The sequence below is a fragment of the Podarcis pityusensis genome, assembly GCF_964106645.2.
Source record: "Podarcis pityusensis genome assembly, chromosome: 1".
NCBI lineage: Eukaryota > Metazoa > Chordata > Lepidosauria > Squamata > Lacertidae > Podarcis > Podarcis pityusensis.
This window is the reverse complement of record NC_138028.1, coordinates 48,898,218-48,920,356: the sequence shown is the minus strand read 5'-3', so window position 1 is coordinate 48,920,356 and position 22,139 is coordinate 48,898,218. Positions and strand designations below refer to the sequence as shown.

Here is a 22,139-nt window from a genome sequence, read left to right as displayed (position 1 = left end):
AGTTTGTTTAGCATTCCTAAGGAAGAAATGTTTGTTTGTTTATAAAAGCACTTCTATGCTGCTTTTCACATGACGTACCAAAGCGGTGTACAGCATGTTTAAAACAACATTGCATTAAAACAAATAAAAATATGTAGAAAAGTAGTCATATAATAAATGCAGGAAATGGAGAGTAAACAATCCAGCACTCAACAATCTACAAATACCTGGGTGAACAAAAAAGTTGTTAATTGCTCGCAGAAACACATTACTGAGGGGAAACTATTTCACAACACGGGTACCGCTGTAGTGAGAGCCCTTTGCTGGTTGTTGCTAGATAGATCAGAGCAGGCCATGGAAGGGACTCTCTGAAGATCTTAGTTGACTGGTTCCCAGATTCTTTAGGCTCTTATGTAAATAACAGAACTTTAAACTTGGCCTGGGAGCAAATTGACCATCAGTGCAGTTCATTCAGGAGAGGTGTTACATGCATGCAGTAGGATGTGCTAGTAAGCAACCTACCCATGGTATTCTACACTAGTTGCAGCTTCCAAACCAAGTCTCAGGGCAGCCCCACATGGACAGCTTGTTACAGCAGTCTAATCTTGAGTTTACCAGCATGACTGTGACTAAACTGTAATCATCCAGAAGGAATTGTAGTTGGCATACCAGCCAGAGCTAGTAAAAGATGCTCTTTGCCACTGCATTTACATGGACCTCCAGTAACAAAGATGGTTCTCAGAGAAACCCCAAACTGCATACTTGTTCTTTCAGGGAAAGTGCAACCCCGCCCAGAATAAAAAATACACCTGATCCCTGGATCTCTGAACCACGCACTCACATGGCCTCTGTGTTGTACATCCTAACTGCCCAAATGACTCAGCCTGTTTTAAGCAAGACTCCTTACAGATCTGAACGTCAGTCTGTAATGCAATTAACTTTTCCAGGGTATGGGAGTTAATATTGTAGTGCCAAACGTCCCCCAATATTCACACACATTTTTTTGCTGTTCCACTTCGGTTTCTGGTCCCCCCCCCCCTTTTTTTTTTACTGTTAACAAGGTATTGATGGTGGATCAAAGCTAGTGCCACAGTGATTTTGAAGGAAACATCATTCACTTTGAAGTACAGAAATGAGTGTGATCTGTATATTCTGCAGACATCCTTTCTCTTTGAAATTATTTTGCCTGTCTCATAGCCTCAATCGTGAATATTTTTTCAATGAAAATGTTATGAATACCGAGGATCTGATTCAACAACTAGTCCCACTAACAGAAGCCCACTCAAGGACTTCTGCCAGCACAACAGGGCCTTTCCCCTCTCTTCCCCATGTGTGCCCCCCAAATTGGTTCAGGGGGATCAGGAGAACGCTCAGAACAGCATGCTTAGATGGAGAGGGGAGATTACTCCATCTCTGCAAGCAGAAATGATGGAGTAATCTCCTAAGTGCTATGTTGAATCCCTCTCATGCATTCTATCTCATGCATCTCTGTCAAGATAGAAATTTGTGTAGCCATTCCATTATTATTATTATTATTATTATTATCTGATATAAAGTGTTATATAGAAAAATCAGCATCAGCTCATAGAAAAACAAACTGGTAGCTTTGGGTGGAGTCTCATATTTGTAGAATTAGATGTATCCATGGGTAGAAAGATATTTAGTGAAGATTTTGCAAGAGGGGATGTTCAGCTCTGCCCTGTCAGCCCTGCCCTCTCACCAGTATTCACTCTGCAAGCCTATTTCCAGTCTGGCCTAGCTAGAGGAAAAATAATTGTGGTTGGAAGAAAGGGTTAAACTTAAGAGCAAGAGAGAGTGAGAGCATTTAATCCTTTCTTCCAACCTGTGTGTATCTTCTTTAGTCTATGAAAATGGTCTGGGAACCAGTGTTTGTTTATGTAACATGAAGTTCTGCCCTTTTTAATTCTGGAAATGTATTCTTACAGCGTGTAAGAATGTATTCTTATTTCGGGTGTTTGTGTATGTTATGGGGTAGGTATGGGGTAGGATAGTAGACATCATCATATTTTTGGTGTTCACCTGTGTTTCAGGTACAGAGTGTTTTGAAGCCAAGCCATCAGAAAGATGGATTGGAACTTAATTCTTTATTGAATGCTCCTCATATTCAGGTAGGAATAAACTGTTTATTTGCAAATGAAAAAAAATTTCAATTGTTTTCTTAATGTCTACGTATTGTAAATTTCAGACTTTTCCCCCCTGCCTAATATAGTAAAGTTCCATGGTCATGATTCAAAGAAATAATAGTTGCATACTGTAAAAACACACCTGAACATTAGCTTTCCTTTTTGACTAAAATCTTCAGAATTCCAGCTACTGTACATAAGTTCTCTGCTATGTGTGTTTTCTGCTATTTTGAAGTTTTGCCAGTAAGTTACAGGTATGAGTCAAATATCTCATGAGGAATGTGCAGCTGCCTCATGTGCTACACCTTCACAGGACAACTGCAATTAAAAAATAAAACGAAAACAAATGGGCAACGGCTATTTTCTGTTGTATTAATGGTCACAGCCTGTATTTATGAAAGCACAATCCTTTGTTCATTCAACCATAATTCTTGGTTATAGCTCTGTTATGTAGCTACCCATCCACGCTGAAAGCAAGAGAAAACATGTATGATATGACTGCCTTGGACCATAGCCTGCACGTTGAATCTTTATCTGCTTGGATTTTTTAAAGTGTCCCACTTATAAATTACCTCTAATGTGTGAATATCACTTTCTATAAATGGCACTGTTTGTTTTACACTAGGCACTGCTGTTGGCTCATGATAAAGTTGCTGAGCAGGAAATGCAACCAGAGCCAGTGACGGATGAAAAGATTTATGAGAATGTAGGTCTGTATGGAGGAGAGACAGTTAAAATAGTTCGCATTGAAAAGGCAAGAGATATTCCATTGGTGAGTATACTGAGGCAAGAGAGCCAATAAAAAGATGAATACCATAGTACTTTCGTATTACTCGGTCTGATCTCTGTGGCACATTCTCTCTTTAAAAAAATGCTGACACACTCAGATATAAGAAAGGACAGGTGCAAGTACCTTTTCTTAGGGTGATCCCAGATTCTGCTTTTAATGTGCAATTGACATGCCTTCTTCATGAAATTGTACAGTTGACCCACATGGCACTGTGATCTGTTTGTAATCCTCCCATATTTTCCTAGTCTGCATCCATCTTTTTTCTTACCTTGGACGGTCTTATGAGGAGCATCACAATATTTTTGCAAATGTGGATGGGAAAATGCGCAGTTGGTGAACAGTAAGAGGAGTTACCCTGAAGAGGATGAATGAGGTTTAGGGGTACCCTTCCTTTATTTATTTATTGTTTGCCCTGCATTCCTGATTCAGAGCTGTTTTTTTCTCCTTTCCCTTGATCTAAAACAGCTGGAACACTGGCTCTCAACTAATTAATTGCTTCCTGGAACTAAATGTCCTTAGCCCCCACACTTCAATTAGGTTTTTAATGAGGGAAAATTCAGCTGTGCTGTTGCTTTTATAAAACGGTTACACATATTTTCAGGGGTTCCTTAGTGCTCCCCTTGAAAACAGCAGTTCTTAATTGGAGTAAAATCAGTATCCTTACATTGTGGGTTTTTAAAGTTTTTTTATTGTGTTCATGTGTGAGGATAGCAATGACAGTATATAGAAACAAAAATCTCAAACTACAAATGAAATACAACATATAATCTTGTATGATATAATATCTCGCACATATATATATATATCTTATCTAAATCTTACATTATGGTCCTCAGTGTATTCTAATCTATTCATAGTCGATTAAGACATCACTCCAGCCACACCCTTCTCACCACTTCTGGAAATGTCTCCTATTCTCCATTGTTATTGAATAAAGTCTCAGCACACAGCTCTAAAAACCTGTGGCTGTGCTCTACATAAAGGTACCAAATCAGACTGGATAACTGTTAATAAAAAGAATCACAGGATCTGACTGCTCCTGGTAGCCTCTTGGGTGAAATAATGCCTACTCTAAAGACAACTCGCAGTTGCACCTCTTTTTTTAAAAATGAATACAGGTACAGGGTGGGAGGCTTTCCTCAGAATCTTCTCTCTTCCTTATATTCTCCTAGAAAAAACAATGGGAAGGTTTGCCCCCCACAAACAAAAAGGGAGGAAGCTGGGGAGAGAAGAGATCTGCCTCCCCCCTCCATATAGAGCAATGTCCCATGACAGTCACCATCATCTTCAGTTCTTTTTTCAAAAATGAAAAGATGTTGCTGCCAGCCTTCCCTTTTCCTGCCATCTTGGATTAGGAATAAAGGAGTTCAAGTTTCTAGGCAGATTTTTCCTTAACCTGCTTACCTCCCTTCACAATGTACAAAGCATTGCTTAGAGCTCACTCTTTATATGTGTATCTGTATGTACATCCATGGTGAAATAGCACAACTAAGTGTTGTTGTTTTTTTAAATGACTTAATGCACTCAGGAGCAGCTTTGAACAGCAGTGGTAACAGGTCTAACTCTCCAGCTTTTGACACTTTTGACAAGGAGAGGACGCTGTAGCTGGCAAAGAGATTGGGTTGTCAAACGTTTATTGATGTACATGCACATACCACCCCAAGCCACAAATCATATCTTCCTCATGTACACTACTAAAATGTTTGAGAAGCAACAGCTTCAAAAATGTTGAGAGAATGAGTGTGCGTCGCTAATAAGAGGTGGGAAAATGAGAGGGAGCAATACTGCCCACATAGCTATTTCATTCCTGCACTTTAAGGTGAGATGGATGCTTTAAGAAGCAGGAGACCTCTTGGAGAATAGATGATCAATTGCAGTTCCACTTGTAATCTATAGTGCAAGAGCATTAATTTGTAGCATTCCTGATTTTGTGGAATGGAACATGAAATTGATGGCTCATGTTCTCAGGCTATGCTGAAAATTTAATTATATCCTATTGTTGGAAGACCTAGGTGGTGGTTTTCATTTTTACTTGTTTGTAGAATGACGTTTTTATTGGAAAATTGAACTTAATTGCCTGTTCCTGTATTCCATAATGTACCTCTCAAATCTGACCAGTGACTGAAACTACAGTATTTCGAATTTAAGATACAGATTTGGTAGTGCTACTGTGTTTCTTCATACACTAGTATTTTCCTCACTGCTTTATGCATTTCAGAATTTCCATGTGGCAATTTATAACAAAGATCAATAAGCAAGCATGCCTAGGCTCCACCTTTTGGTAGTTCCACTAGGACCTGATCATGGCTCAACCCTCATCACCATCTAAACAAGGTTTCTGGTGTTGTGGATCAGAAAGAATAATAAAATGTCACTTCATGGGGATGAAATGATCCTTTCCTTGTCCCCCTCCAACGCTGTGGGTAACTGTCCTTGACTACGGCTATATAGCAACAAAAGGAAAGGGCAGGTTTTAACTCATTGAGCCACAAATATTGATGCTAATGTAACACATTCTGTAATTTAAAAAGATTGGTTACAACATAATACCCAAGGCAAAGTCCTTAGCACAGATTTGATTTAACAGCACCATTACTACATGAGGTGCTGCAGGTAAGGCTAAGACCCTCCCTGTCTTGTTCCTTTAATGGCAATCATTAAATGTTTTAAATAGTGATTGCATATGATCATTTCACATTCTCTTCTTCAAATGTCAATGTGGCTAACAAATCCAGAATAACAGTAATAAATCCATTAAATGCCATATCATCTAGAAGCACAACAAGATAGCAATATATGAGCATCATAAAAACAGTGTAAATTAATAATTAAAATTCATTAAGAAGAGAAGCTTTCAGAATCCCAACTAAAAATGGGAAGAATATGTTTTGATGAGCTGGATACTGTGCCTCCCTGCAAAACAAGAAAAGCTTATTCAGGCTCATTTTGTTGTTTTTGTCTTCTCTTAGACTTTTCTCTGATGTGCTAACTATAGAATTACAGTATTCCTTAGAATCTGTAGAGAACTTGTATTTTCAGAAATGTTATTTATTGTTGGTTATATTTCTGCTCTGCCCAGTGGCGTAGCGTGGGTTGTCAGCACCCGGGGCAAGGCAAGTAATTTGCGCCCCCTAACCCGTGGATTTGCGCCCCCTAACCCGTGGATTTGCGCCCCCTAACCCGTGGATTTGCGCCCCCTAACCCTAACCCCCAGAAGTTGCGCCCAGTGCGGCCGGCCCCCCCTGCACCCCCCACGCTACGCCACTGGCTCTGCCCAACATCAGGAATTCAGGGTAGTATTCAGCATACATTGTCTTATGAAGTGAGTTTGACTAGAGTTATAGACTGACCCAAGACTGATCTGGGATTTGAACCTGTGTCTTCCCAATTCTACTTTATCCACTGCACCACAATTATAGAAAATTTCTGACACTTTTAAATTATCACTTTTAATTATGCAGGGCGCTACAGTACGCAATGAAATGGATTCAGTCATCATTAGTCGAATAGTGAAGGGAGGTGCTGCAGAGAAGAGTGGGCTGTTGCATGAAGGTGATGAAGTTCTGGAAATTAACGGAATTGAAATTCGTGGAAAGGATGTTAATGAGGTTTTTGATTTACTGGTATGTTGAGCCTTGCTTTCATGGTATTCTGCTACTTACTATGATCCGACTTGTGCATTTAAATTTGTTAAATTCCAGTTCAGACTTTGATATGTTTTGCCAGCAGCTATGCTTAAAATGTTTGACCCCTGCATACCTTGCAGACAGCCTATGTCTTGTTACAGTTTCTAAGGTCAGAGGAGGACAGCCTCCTGAAATTGCCTTCAGCGCAAATGGGAGCAGCTTGCAGGGTTGTTAATACTTGCTCATCAGTTCTGAAATGCTTCTTTACCGGAGGTGTAGCAGAGTGCAGTCCTAGGAGTGAGACTTCTTATGTAAGCAGGGCTTTATAAAAGTATTTAGGATTATATTACTTGAATGCTATGTATAATTGCATGAGACTTTTATGTCTAGAATTTGGATTGTTCTGCACCACCTGTTCCTGAATATGCCAGAACATATTAGGAAATGTTCCAAGTTTGTATTAGGACATACTAGGAAATGATCAAAGTCCAACTCTTCTTTTAACCTGGCACTCCAAAAGGTTCCATGTACTTTTTGTCCAGTCAGCTTTGAATTGATTAATTCCCATGGACTGGCTTCAGCTACAAAGCTGCATCATCCTGGCTTTGGGTGTCATTTTCATTTCCTTAGTAAATTCCAATTGTGCTGCCCTAGGAGCACCATCTGACTTTATTTTAGCATTACCTAGCCTGGCACATTACTTATGGGTCTAGTGTCTGGGCTAGCCATGCCTGTTGACATTAAGAGGTGAGACTTGAGACATAAAGCACAAGAATTGCCTTCCTGGGTTATGCCAGAGTCCACTTAATCAAGCATTCTTTGTCTCAATGTTGACCTGAAGCATGTGAAGCCATTTATCTCCTTGTTTGGGGACCAGGCTGTTTTCTGAAAAGTGGAGGCAATTTGTCACATAAATATGCTAGACTAGAGCACTTCCAAATAGAGGTAGGGAAACTAAGATTAGAGTTCAGGGAGAAGAAAGACCTGTAAGAGCAGCAGCTTGAAATTCCTCCCCTCCCCTTCACCCAACCCATTGTTGCTCCCCATGAGTGAGTGTCTAACTTCAAGGCTGTTTTTAAGTTGTCAGTTACTAATGAATGTGCTTTTCCTCACAGGCGGACATGCACGGCACGCTGACATTTGTCCTGATTCCCAGTCAGCAGAGTAAGCCACCACCCACAAAAGAGACAGTGGTATGTTCTTGTGGCATATTTCCAGTATATAACTTAACTTAATTGCAGGTGTTCAGTCGGTTTTATATTCTCTTTTGGTTGCTATTGAAGTCTCGTGCGTCTCCTTCACTGAATAATAGACTATATTTAATTTAGCCATGCTTTAAGAAGAGATTTTGAAAATGTTGGTGGAAGTGATTGTAAGTTGTCCCATAACATAGGGTTGCCATACGTCCAGACAGTGCTTCCAACTTCAGTTTTCCGGCTAGGTCTGGGAGATTCCAGACGTATGGCAACCCTACCATAACATCACTTTTTGACACTATTGACACAGGCAATCCATTTGTTATGTGAAGTAAGGAGAGTAATAAAACTATTCTTATCTTTGGTATTGCCAAGCAGTACCTTTTCCTGAGTAGGCATTTTGAGGAGGAGGAAAAAATGGGTTTGGGGACACTTATAATCCTTTGAGTGACTGGGAATATTAGAGGGATGTCTTTGGCAAGCAAGATTTCCTGTTTAAGAGGCAGAAGAAAAGTAGATAAGGATTGGATGATGGAGCAAAAGGCTTTCTGGGTGATTAGACGTGAGCTGTTAAACACAACAGATGTTTCTAGCATGTCATGTGCTGCTAATACAAGCAATCTTCATCTGATTTTTAACTCTCCCTGTACTATATCCCAGATCTTCCCTGCAGTCCCAATTCCACAGGAGGCTTTGGGGAGGGCACAGTGGCAAGTAGAGAAGGGGAAGGAAGCCCTGTTGTGCAAATGACCTTTTTCATGCACATTATTTTTTAGTACAATCCGTTACTTGTTTATCCCATTTCAGGTTCTACATTACCATCTGATACAAACCATCTTCATTTTCATCACAAAACTGCATCAGCTTTAGGCAGGGAACCTTTCAGTTTAGAAATGTCTTGAGTGTTTATTTATGTCTTAGTGAAGAAATAAGGTTTTCATACTAGATTCTGAGAGCAGAAATCACATTTGTTGTATTGATTTTATTCTTTAAGCACCATAGAGATTTGCTATTAAGTGTCTTGTTTCTGTAGTGATAGTTGTATGTGCAAAATGGTAGATATTGCCTTGACCTGGGGTGTGCTTTCAGTTGAGATTCATTTGCCTGCACCTACCCCACTTTTTTCTGTGCCACCAGGATATTCCTCTTATAGTTATGCATCAAAGTGCCCTTTCATTGAGCTCAGAGTGACATTTCCCACCCCACCCTATGTAAGCAGAATGACTTCTCATTAAAAAATGAAAGTGGTGGAGGCGGGTGGGGGGGAAGCAGGCACAAACATCAAGTCATCAATGTTTTCATAACGCAAGTGTCAAATTTATTTTAAAATTGGTATTGTTTGCTACAAGAAAGTTTGTTCTAGCTGTCTGCCATCTCTGTGTTACTTGGTTGATTGTGTTTGGAAAAAACACCTTGCTAATAATGAGTGAACAGAAGTATCTGGAGCACGCTTTTCCTAGCCATCTCCCACGTGCATGTACATGTGCCGCAGCTTTGTAATGCTGCACTTTCCCTGACAATTTGGATGGGGAAACTGGTTGGAGCTTGCTTGGGACAAGTTGCTTGGGATAGTTAAGCAGGAGAGCAGGCAGACCCAGCTTGAGTTCACACACAATCCATAATGGCTGGGCAGAGGCAAACTTTCCTTTGGAGGTCATCAGAGAATAGAAAATTAGTGCTCTCTTCGGTGTCTATGATTTAAATTTGAGTCTGCCTTTTCAGGTCTAAGTTCTAGAGGTGAACCCCTCTTGCCAATTCAAAGTTACTTACTGCCCAGTTAATTGTTCCTAATTTTTAATTGCCTTCTATACCAGTAGTTTATATTTTTATTCATGCTTGAGCTCTTCATTCTGTATTTGAAATGAAAGTGAGATCTCTTATATACAAAAGGAACATATTGTCAGAGATTAATACTTGCAATTCCAGTCCATATTTATGTTTATACCTCTTTATTTTCTAGATCCATGTGAAAGCTCACTTTGACTATGATCCATCTGATGACCCCTATGTCCCATGCAGAGAGCTAGGCTTATCCTTTCAAAAGGGAGATATACTCCATGTGATCAGCCAAGAAGATCCAAACTGGTGGCAGGCCTATCGAGATGGAGATGAAGAAAATCAGCCTTTGGCAGGTCTCATTCCAGGTATTTAATCATGGAGTATTTGTGTATATTGAATATTTTTTTTACAAAGAAGTTTCAGATACCATTGTTGTTGAACTACTGGGATGTTGCTTTGAATTGTTGTTGCATAGTCTCCTCCTTTGGTGAGCTGCTGATATGACCAGATTCCCAACAGGAGGCCTAATGTTGTAGATGTCTTTTAACTTTGGCATTTAAAAACAAAAACAAAATGAAAAAACTGATGCAGAGGTATGAGAAGAATTCTTATTGTGGGATTATCTTCCTCAAAGCGCTTATAGGGATCAAAATCTCAGTCCATTTTGAAATGTGATCACTCTTGAAACAGTGGTGTACTCTGAAATGGCAATAATTTCTCATTACTAATTGTTAAATGTATTTTATCATTAAGGGAAAAGTTTTCAGCAACAAAGAGAAGCTATGAAGCAAACTATAGAGGAAGACAAAGAACCAGAAAAATCAGGTAGATGAAAATCTTCATGAAATACCTGTGATAACTAATAATCTTAAAAGAAACTCAGTCCTTGAACTGTACCTCCTCTTTTTCAGTTCAAATACTTCAGTGATAGTGAGCATTTATCCACAACTTCCATAACATGTTTAAGGAGAGCTAAACCGACTAAGCAACTTTTGCTGAGATACTGTCATATTTGGGTGAAACTTAATGTACTCAGTGTAGACTCACTGAAATCAGCAGACAATTGATCTACATGGGTCTATTCTGAGTGTGATTTAGCCATCTATTGCACTTTGACTCAGGTAGAACCTAGAAGTGGTACCATGTGTTTTGTCCTCCTTGATTACATATATGGATATATTGTACTCAGGTGGGGGAGTGTTCATTTTTAAAAATTAAAAAGAGAAATAACCAAGGGAATGGACAGTTTTGCATGTGTGGTCCCACTGACAGAAGACAGAAGTAGCAGTTCCTTAATACTGATATACAGACCAAGTAGGGAGTACAAACCTCTATGAACTTTCCTTCTACTTGTTCTTGCTAGTATAGCCAGTTCTTTTAAAAAATGATATCACATTTCCAGTATGACAACTATCCACTGTTTTGATATTCCAAGTTCCCTCTTAAGACACTTCTTTCACCATGGCTTATTCACTTTACTTACTTTTTCTTCCTCTCTAACATGTCACAGCTGTTCCTTGAGATCAGGGTGGCCACATGTTGCTGGTCCAACTCCCATCATCCCCAGCTAGCATGGCCAATGATAAGGTATGATGGGAGTTGCAGACCAGCAGCATCTGAAGTAACACATGTTCTCCATTCCTCCTTTAGATCGTAAGTCTGTGTGAGCAGGGTCTGCCTTGTGTTTAATTTGTGTACAACAGCTATCAATTTAACATGCTTTATAAAATAAATAATTGCAGCTGGAATCTTAGTTACATATTTGGACAACTTTGACTCTCTATTTTTTAACTTCTAGGGAAACTTTGGTGTGCGAAGAAAAATAAAAAGAAAAGGAAAAAGGTTCTGTATAATGCCAATAAAAATGACGGTAAGAAGGGATTTCAGCTATCTTCCAGTATTTTTTCTGGTTAGTGCAACTGATTTATTTTTCAGCTTACGATGTGTTAAAATTATTGCGCATAAATATTCACCCATAGTTATTGCTATATTATCTGGACAATATGTTTTCTAATATTTCTTTCGTGATTATAATAGTGAATTTTCTATGGGTTTTTATGTTTTGGAAGTAAACTGCTAGTCTGTGACTGTAATAAACATTGATTTTAGAAGTGATAAGCCTTGGACACTGATCCTTTGGCATTCAATTAATGTGAAGAAATGATAACAAAACTATTACACAACAATAAAAGACTTATTTTTTAAAGCTGTTCTGAGGTATTCAATTCAGTTTTACTTAGAGTAGACCCACTGAAATTAATGAACATGGCAGTTAGGTGCATTAATTTCAGCAGGCCTACTCTTGAGTAAAATATAGTTGACTATCACCCCATGTTTATTTCTTCCTAATCAAAAAATGCCATACTTATTTTGGCCTTGTTTTCTCAAGATTATGACAACGAGGAGATCTTGACTTATGAGGAAATGTCCCTTTATCACCAACCAGCGAATAGGAAACGACCCATTGTCCTGATCGGTCCACAAAACTGTGGCCAAAATGAACTTCGGCAAAGGTTAATGAATCACGAAGCTGACAGATTTGCTTCTGCAGTTCCTCGTAAGTTGAAAGGCTGGGGCATGTAACTGTCTTGTGTTCTGATGTCAAACCCTTGCTGCCTGGCCTTACATCATTTTTGCAAGTTCAGTTCAGTACCACACTATATACCTTAGTATGGAGGGAAGTTGCTTTAGTAAATTCTTCCCCAATACAAATGTAGGGAGTTAACCATAAAAAATGTCCTTTGACCCAGTGATGCAGATATGTAATTTTTAATGGTATTATAACTCTTCCCCCCACATCATTGGATGATGATGTGTATTAAGTTAACTAAAAATGTAGCAAGGCAGCCTTGTTCCATTTTGGGCCCTTCTACTTATTCTGCTGAGTGGAGCCCTGGACTTCTGCCACAAAGACCCTTTTCTGATTGTACCACTACTTTGATCCCATTCATAAGAACAAGGCAGTTTATTGAAATAACTTAGTTAAATTCTCAGTTACAGGAAGGTGATTTTGCTACCTTGCATTCTCCTGTATTTTCACTTGCATCTGACATCCCCTGCTTCATGTTTTTGTTCGAAGTACATTTGCATGACTGGACATGTGTTATGCACAGTTGGACATGTGCCAGAGACTGGTGTATTATGGAACTATTTTTTTAGCCCAGTTAAGAGTTTGCGATTCTTTCTGGCTGAAAGACTCTAAAGGTCAACATTGTTAATTTTGCACTTATACATTCTGCTGAAAAGGGTTTCTTTCCAAGTAGCTGTTTTTCATACCTTGCAAACTGACATAACAAAAATGCCTTCAAAACAGTTAAAAGACACAGAAGTCTTAAATTAGATTTGTTTACTGGTCTTTTCAGATACAACACGAAATAGGAGAGACAATGAAGTGGCTGGCAGAGATTACCATTTTGTATCACGGCAAGTATTTGAGGCCGACATAGCAGCAGGAAAGTTTATTGAGCATGGTGAATTCGAGAAGAATCTGTATGGTACCAGCATAGACTCTGTCCGGCAAGTGATCAATTCTGGAAAGATATGTCTTTTAAATATCCATACACAGGTAATAGAAGTTCTTTTGGACATTGAAATCCTAGGTTCTGTGTTGCAGTAGTTCAGTTAGAATGTGTTGTTGATGAAGGCCTTATTTTAGTTGGTTTTGATACAAATGTGAAATCTGTCTATGTATACACTAAATTTTCTCCTAGATCAGATGTATGCAACTTCCCTAATATGCTTCTATACAGGCAATAAATTTGTACATTAGTTGCCCACTCTACATATTCAGTGGTTATATGTACTGAGCAGTTTTCGTAAGACTAATTTCTAAATACATCACTCTTCAGTTTTCTCTTTGGAGAACTCCCCATTGTAACTTTCCCTACCCCAGTAGACATGTGACAGGAAGATATGCATCTTTAAACATGCAGTGGACAAGCAGTAATGTTGCTTTCAGTCTCCCATTCACATTTCGTGTTTACCATAGCAATCACCAGTGTAACTCATGCACCATACACAGTGAGAAGCAGCTATAATCAAAGGTTCTTCATGCTTCATCCACTTTCACTGTGGTCATGTTAGACTTTCTTCAGAATCCTCATCTTGTTAGGTCATTTAAAGGCATCTGTAGACCACATGTTGCTAAGACTTGAATTATGCTATCTGTGTTTTCAAGACTAAATATGAAGAAATAGCAAATTACTCTATAAAAATACACTAATACTGTAAATAGCAGAATTATTGTAACCACACTTAGCAAGGGTATAGAATATTATATTCTTCACCACGTAAAGAGCAACTCATAGTAAGAATGTGGACTGTCCGAATTCAAAAAAATTAGTCATTAGAATATAAAATGTCAGTTCCTCACAGTTCCTGTACACATAATCATTTTAGAATTGCATACATGTTCGTTATGTAGGTTTCCATAATTTTTCTGTTGTCTTCTCCATTTTGCTGCTGTCAGAAGAACTGTCATCTGGATAAGTGGCATGGTCTACTATTAGGAAAATTGGACTCGGCTACTCTATATCAGTTGCAGTTTTCAGCTCTAGTTTCAATGTAACTATCTCTTTGCTAGCTTGTGTAGTTCATGAAGTTTAAGTTCCTTTTTTTGGTTATTTGTGCAGCCCCAACTGAACGATTTTTGAGATCACATGTTGTAACTTGTTAAGCTAGTTTCTCCAGGAGCAAACTGGCTTTTCTAGGTAGAAGCCTTGCACAATCATTAGTGTAGAGAGTCACCATTTATGTATAATGTTGCATGCATAAATTGTATTGACAATAGATAATTGGTATGAATTACAGTTTTGCTTTGTTTTATGAAAATATTAATAGTACAGATTTATATTTCCCAACAGTCACTGAAGAGCCTTCGCAATTCAGACTTGAAGCCATATATTATCTTCATTGCACCACCTTCACAAGAGCGGCTTCGTGCATTACTGGCCAAAGAGGGCAAAAATCCAAAGGTAATATTCACATGTAGTGTTTATAACAGTGCATTCGGCCCTTGGTGCTCCGATACACATTTTCTTCAAATATGCTAACTGTGTAGCACACAGCAGTCACAAAATTCAGTATGAGAAGACACAGGCAGGATTGCAGACCTAACTTTATGCCACAGAATTCAATGTTGGTGGGTTCTGCTGCTCCTGTTCAGGGTTATGACATCCTCCTACAGCTTGTGTCCAAATACACATCAGTAATATGTGATGAGGCTTACTGAATTGGGACACTTTTAAGTAAATATACATATGAGGGGTGAGGAAGCTGACACCACGTCACCCTTTCAAGCACAGAAGCTGCCACATTCCTCTTGAGAGTCCCCAAAACCTCTAGCATGTTGAGCATGGATGGAGAAAGTAGAGGTCTTGTTGCATGAGCTGAAATTTTTCCACTCACATGTGTGCATTGGTTACAAATTCTACTGACAAAATTCTACTTTACTTGGTATTCCCTTTATTATAGACAGAATGTGTGTGGCAGATGTTGAGTTCCTGCTGAATTTTTTCTTTTTGGATTCTCTGTTTTGATGTGTTCCTCCTAGTTTCTGCCACCAGGTGGTGCTGGCCAGCTGTTTTTGATAGTGTTTTCAGTTTGTCAATGTATTACAGTGGTAGCTTGGTTTAAAAACAGCTTAGTTCAGGGGTCAGCAAACTTTTTCAGCAGGGGGCCAGTCCACTGTCCCTCAGACCTTGTGGGGGGCTGGACTATATTTTTGGGGGGGAGGGAAATGAACGAATTCCTATGCCCCACAAATAACCCAGAGATACATTTTAAATAAAAGGATACATTCTATTCATGTAAAAACACGCTGATTCCTGGACCGTCTGCAGGCCAAATTTAGAAGGTGATTGGGCTGGATCCAGCCCCCGGGCCTTAGTTTGCCTACCTATGGCTTAGTTTATGAACAACTTGGATTAAGAATGCTGCAAACCTGGAAGTAGGTGTTTTGTTTTGTGAACTTTGCCTTGGAATAAGAACATGTTTCACTTCCTGTTGAGTGTGTTCCATTTGTAAACTGTGTCCCCCACTGCTATGGGAAAGCACACCTTGGTTTAAGAATGTTTTGGTTTAAGAACAGATTTCTGGAATGGATTAAGTTTGTAAACCAAAGTACCACTGTACCTTGGTTTACAACCATAATCCATTCCAGTGGTCCGGTTGTAAACCAAAACAGGTTGTAACCCAAGGCGTGCTTTCGCCAATGGGGCCTCCCCCCAAAAATTGGTTGTAATCCAAAAAAAAGGGACATGCACTTCCGGGTTTCACATGGTTGTAATGCAAAGCGGCTGCAAACCAAGGTACCACTGTACTTAGAACAGGACAAAAAGCAGAAGCCATCTAAGCTGGCTGACATGACAGTTGGTGATCACTAAAGTGCATTTATCTTAAATTTTGCATTCAGTTCCCTGTTTAAAATAGAATCTTCCAGGTTTCACAGCACATCAGCTATTTAAGCTTGGCCAAGGGGTAGGGGGTAGATTTGTCCTTTAGGGGTTCAGCCCCCAGATCAGATATCCTGTTTGACAGGTGATCAGGGTTGCATGTGTATACCTGGTATTGGGAACCCAAGACTGGACAGGGGTTATATTGGTGTATCATCTATTTTGCTGCCTAAAAGTCTCCCTCCCTAAGCTCTTGGAGGTAATCTTGGACATAGTGTTGAGGACCTTGAGGCAGCTTGTACTGGGAATCCTCAGTGTTTATGCCAAAGTTGCTTCATCTGAAGAAGCTCAGAATGTTATGGCCTCCATGCCAACCATGGCCCTTTCTGAAACTATAACCAGGCTAACATGGTGGCAGGAAACACACTGTTTCTATGTTGTGGAAGCCAGTTGTGATTCTGTCATGGACAGATCATCATCTGATCTATTTTGACTTATAACCCATAGGAGGGAAGGATCAAATTAGAAGGTCTGCTCCCAAACCCTAATGGATCCAGATGGTTTTATGAGGTCATTAGGGGATTTTCCTGCAGGTTTAGTCAACAGTCTTGTTTAGGTCCTGATCTTTGCTTGGAATGAGGAGATGACAATGGTTATCAGCAAAAGGGAGTTCTGCAAATTCCTATGATCCCTGGGACATTATCCCAGGGATTATAAGATTGTGCCCTAGTGATAGATGCGGCTTGACTTTCTGACCTGCCAGTACTTTGTTTCGTCCTAATCAATCTAATGCTGCTTTTTCACAAGACTCTGACATTTTTGTGTAATATATCCATAAATATCATAATATACTTTCGTTTAAATTTCAGCCTGATGAACTTCGAGAAATTATAGAGAAAACCCGAGAGATGGAGCAAAATAATGGCCATTACTTCGACACAGCTATTGTGAATTCTGATATTGACAAAGCATACCAAGAATTACTTCGTTTAATTAACAAACTTGATACAGAACCTCAGTGGGTTCCATCCTCCTGGCTACGGTGAAACAGTTACAAGGAAGAAAAGGACCTTGCCAATAGAAGAATGCTCACCCTGTATATTAGATGATGGATTAACCTCTAGTCCTCTGTGTGCACGGATTAACTGTGTGCTTTAAAAAAATAATACTCATACAGTCTGACACCATTCTACTGTGATTTTGAATGTCTGATCTTTCACTACCTTTTTACCAGACATTGACATTTTGAACAAGCCACTACATTTTTAATCATTTGAAAACACTTTCAAGCGGCTGCTTTAAGTTTACCTTTTCTGACTAGAGTTTTTTCTCAAGGTAAATATATGTATACAGTCCCTGATCACTATAAAAACTGATTGTTATTTAACGTTTTTAAGTTAATTATGTTGCGGACATGATGGTAGTTTGCAAAAACACCTTTACAGAATATTGGATAAAGGAATATACCTACAAGGGGAATGAAGGAATTAATCTACAAGTACTCTCAAATGTATAAAGGGGCTACTTTGATTTGAAGTTGCCTTCTTGGGCTTCAAATTGTTGTTGAAACATTCCATTATCTAATCGCACTGCAATTTTTGAAGATGTGTACATTGTAAATATTTCAAACTTTTTTGTCTTTAGTTAGTTTGTAAATCAGATTCACAGCTAATTAAATAACAGTAAGTCCTATGGAAGGTTATATATATATATATATCTGCTGATATTTTAGATGTGGTATTTTATGAATTTTTTCCTCTTTGCTATATCAATTGATTGAGAGCCACGGTTAACACATGGGACTATAGAAGAGTTTAGATGGGAAGCTATATTTTTATGAAAATAGAAATTCTTATATGGATTTTTTTAAAGAATACTTTGCTTCCTTAAAATGTAAATTTGTCTTTTATAACCAAGGAAACAGACTTTGGGATGATGAATATTAGAATATTTTCTTGTATTTTTATACCTAGACACAAGGTGTCTCATGGCTGTTGATCATGTAGGTAGTTATAAAGTGGAGTTTATAATATTAAGTAACCCAGTTATCATCCTGGATTTAATTGATACTGTTGTAAAACAAAACTAGTGGAAGAATGTGAATGTTACTAAATTAGGAACCTGATGTGTTCTGTTTCTAGAACCAGCATATCCTTATATGCAATTGAAAATACCCATAAAAGTTCAAATATTACAGCTATTGCATTTATGAAACTTCTCTAATTGTAGCTGCCTTTGAAACTGATTAGCTTTGTTGCTTTGTGGCACCCTTAATGTGAATATGAATAGTTTTCTTTGTTCTCAATCATAGCTTTTATTTTTATATACTGTCATACACTGGAACTACTTCAACATGTAGTTGAATATAACCTAATAGTTAAGAATTAGTCTTTCCATGTTCTTTCATATTTTTCTCTGAAGGATTAAACAGAAAATCCAAGCAGGATTGAAACTTTTTTGTGTTCATAGTTGAACATACAGTATACATTGACATATGGAGAATTGGGGGGAGGGGGGTAATACTGTTTAAGAACTGAAATTCCTCTCTTAGTATTATGATCCACTCCCCCACCATGGGAGAAAAGAGAAATCTGGAATCAACCAACAGCTCCCCTCCTCTGCAGAGTATATGCATATGATCTTTAAGCGTAGCACATTTATCAAGAGATTGTAAAATCACTCAACAATGTGCCTCTATCCAATGAAGCCTTTGGGTAGGAAATAGAAGTGATATGGAATAATCTATGTATCACTGTCAACCTGCAAAATAGTGATTTATCTCAAATTGTCAAATTTGCTTAGAATACAAAGCAGAAAAATGAATGTTGTGTTTCTTCCTTGCTTTGCTTTGATGTGATAGTAGACAACAAAATTCAGAAACTCTGGGCTAGTGCAGATATAAGGCTTCCCACCCTTTAAGCATGCATAGGGGATCAGGAATGGGCTATGGGATTATTCAGTCCTTTCCCCTTCCTTTTTCTCGCACAAATCCCCTTCCCTCCCTTGTCTTAACTATGCTTTGCTATGTCTACACTACTGTTAAACCATGGTGAAGCTTGATCACTGGCATTCAGAATCAGTATTTGAAGTGGTTTACAAATCCTATCTTACAAGACTTAACAAATGTTCAGGATTGTGCAGAGATGAAGGTTCATGGTTAAGGATGGTAGAATCCGCACACAAAGAGAAGGCTAGGGAGAGCGCACACAGTGCCATGGCCTGCTCCCACTTCTTTAACTATGGTTAAGGAATGGAAAGTGTTTTATCTGCATTGTATAGTCTGTGCATTACCCAGATGTATGTATTTTTCATCATCTTAAGGGTTATGGTGCTGATGTCCATGAGGTCTAAATTTAATTACTTTTACAGCCATGTGAAATATTTCTATCAGTATCTTAGGTTTAAATGTTAAGAAAATGCTGATGTAATCCATGATGCATTCTAGGACAGTATATGAAATACTGGTTTTGGCATACTATACTGGTTAAGAGTGAGGTATTAACAGTAAAATCCCCTTTATTTCTCCTATCCCCCTTCTGAATTTCTAAGATGATTAAGAAATTAATTGGACATAGTCTTCTAAATGCAGAATTTACTATATATATTAAATGTGCCTGCCACCTGCTGTCCTTTGAGATAAGAGTGGTGGCCTAAAAATCCACACTAAGCTCTGGCTATAGAAATGCAACTGTGGCAAACAATAATTAAGAGGGCTTTCAGAAATCATCCAATATAACTAAATTGCTATCTGTCAATTACTCTACTACTGACATTTGGAAAAGGATATTCCACAATATTGTAATTACAGAAAAATGGGCATATCTGTTTGGATGAGGGAAGAAAATTCTAAACTTCTTTCAGAGGATACAATATTGTGTATTATAATGAGCTTTGCAACAAATGCTGTTCTATTCTAGGCTAGTTAAATAGGGGAAAATATTTGATTAACCAAGTGAAAGATATGCCTTGTAAACAAACCATGACTGTAATGCTATTTCTTTAAAAATGGAAAGAGAAAGGGTGAAGGGATAACAAAATAGCTTTTTAAGGTAATACAGTATATCTCTACACAACGCCCAGGTTGAAGCTTGACATCTACTTGCACTCTATTTTGAGCTATTATAAACTGCACATTAATGTAAACATGTAAAATAATATTCTTAGCCTTCAAGTATACTGTTGTAAATGTAACCGTGAGGTAATATATTTCACTTCCTAGTGGCTTAATACTACAGGCTACTGTGCCAGGAAATAAATATAGAGGGTTGTATAAAACAGCTGCAGCTTGTGTGCAGACTGTAGTGTTATGGAAAGCAGTACCAAGATTGCTCCAAGTTGCATCCATGCTGCTGTTCTGGCTGCCAGTGCCAGGGGTGGTATGGTGGTACAGCCTACAGCCACTATATGCTAACAAAAGGCAGGGAAACAAAAGCCAGCTCATCTTTGTACTATCCTGAAGCCTTATTGGCATTCAGCTTCATCAGTGCAATCTTGTGCATCTAATGTTTTGTATTGAGCTGTCAAGCAGACAGCTCCCTTGTAGCTCAGTCAGTGCAGTCACTTATTTGTAGAGTTGGATGGTGTGTTCCAAAGCCTACTTGGGCATGGTACCTAAGACCCTTTGTGTGCTCCATCTTGGCAGAATATGCTCCCCAGAAGTGCATAGGCACTGCTTCACACACAGTAACTTTTGTTGCAGAGAGTTGGCTGTGTCATTTGGTACCTAAAGGCAACTGCATAACCGGAATGGCCTATGGAAATGTGTGGGTTCCCAGAGCTTGCAGCCTCTTTAAAAAAAATAATCCATCTCTGTTCCTACCAGGTTTTTACTCCCCCAATTACATTGAGCTGAGCTCTTGGTTAAGCTCTGTCCTCACTAACGATAAGGTGTATAATCAATGTATTCTTAGTTGCAGCTTGGGGATGGTGAAGAGAGTTTAACCACGTGCGAGTTCAGAGAACACAGTTGGCACAAGACTAAAAAAAGACCATGGAGGAGCAAAGTGGTTCTAGGAGCCAGTGTGGTCCCAATACACCAGAGTGGTCCTGAGATTATTAAAAACAACCCTGCTTTATAAAAGTTCCAGCATATCTTTAACATGGCTTAAAACTTCAGCACAAGTTTGTAACATCATGATGGAAAATAAGGTACTTGACTGAAAAATGAAACTTGAATAAGCATATGTTTAATTGTGGAGGTTTTTCTCTGTCCTTTGGAAAGGAATTAGCATATCTTGCATCATTATTTGCTTACCAAAAATAAAGGTCACTTATTACTTATATTGCACACAGAGTGTATTCTTTAAATAAACCAGCACCTTATGTGAACTTGGTGCAATGAGGGGAGGGGAGAGGAGAACTTGTATGTGTCTTTTTTTGGAATTCACAACTCATTTTAAATGCCTTATTATATTATTTAGAATCACCCCTCCCACTTCTGGATGTAGTACTGTTTTTGTTGCATGCAGAGCAGGATTAATGAATCTCCAGACCACCAGAAGTTCCAAGGTGGAACGCAAGGCCATTTCTCCCAACCCTTGCCTAGTGTCTTATCAAGCTGATGGGGGGGATTTCAGTCCTGCTGGGTGCTGTTTTGCTATGTTTGAAGGTGAAGAGAAGTATGGTGTACAAGGTAAATTGAAAGTATAACTCCAGTGACTCATTCTTGCGTCAGTAAACCAATACTAATGTTGCCTTACACTTCTAAAATTGTAGACTTACCAATTTAACCATTATTACAAGCTTATTTCAAGAGTGGAACTGTTCTAAGTTCCGTTAGGTCACCATTAGTTGCTGCTTTAAGTGCTGTGGTAGTGATTTCCTTAACTGTTCACTAAGTGTATCAATTCTTTGCTGGTGTGGAACTTCATGAGTAGTCATGTGTGTCTCAAATCATTAGATGCTTCCAGACACTTGCTAGAATCAAGTTAAAAGTTTGGTTTCATCTTTTGGGAATCTCTATCCAGGCATCCTTCAGCTGCTGCACTATCTCAAGGAGCTAAACCACAACTACTCCCAAGAACTTCCCACATTCTTAATTCAGTAAGACTATGAATGCTAAATGCATGCAGCACAGGACACAACCATAGCTGTGTTAGGTAGGCAGCGCTGAGGAAACTATAAACCCCTATGGAGTAGAGAGGCTGGTGCCACACCAGTTGCATAGGGAAATGGGTGCTCCTTTTCTGATAACAGCCCAAGGGCAAAAACACTATGTTCAACTCCTATTCCAT

The 22,139-nt window shown here is 38.8% G+C and overlaps 1 protein-coding gene across 4 annotated transcripts in view; it reads left to right on the top strand.

The window, feature by feature from the left end:
• Nucleotides 1-21,186, top strand: part of PALS1 (protein associated with LIN7 1, MAGUK p55 family member) — a 51,944-nt gene extending 30,758 nt beyond the window's left edge. For 3 of the 4 annotated variants that reach the window (XM_081020871.1, XM_081020873.1, XM_081020872.1), the window contains 11 exons: nucleotides 2,031-2,108; nucleotides 2,749-2,895; nucleotides 6,375-6,536; nucleotides 7,655-7,732; nucleotides 9,696-9,879; nucleotides 10,268-10,339; nucleotides 11,313-11,423; nucleotides 11,904-12,071; nucleotides 12,877-13,079; nucleotides 14,377-14,487; nucleotides 16,776-21,186. In XM_081020871.1, coding sequence (XP_080876997.1) covers nucleotides 2,031-2,108; nucleotides 2,749-2,895; nucleotides 6,375-6,536; nucleotides 7,655-7,732; nucleotides 9,696-9,879; nucleotides 10,268-10,339; nucleotides 11,313-11,423; nucleotides 11,904-12,071; nucleotides 12,877-13,079; nucleotides 14,377-14,487; nucleotides 16,776-16,952 — 1,491 coding nt within the window. In that variant the 3' untranslated portion in view covers nucleotides 16,953-21,186. The remainder of the gene's footprint in view (nucleotides 1-2,030; nucleotides 2,109-2,748; nucleotides 2,896-6,374; nucleotides 6,537-7,654; nucleotides 7,733-9,695; nucleotides 9,880-10,267; nucleotides 10,340-11,312; nucleotides 11,424-11,903; nucleotides 12,072-12,876; nucleotides 13,080-14,376; nucleotides 14,488-16,775) is intronic. The other variant, XM_081020874.1, reaches the window with a different exon arrangement.
• The last annotated feature ends 953 nt before the right edge of the window (nucleotides 21,187-22,139 follow it).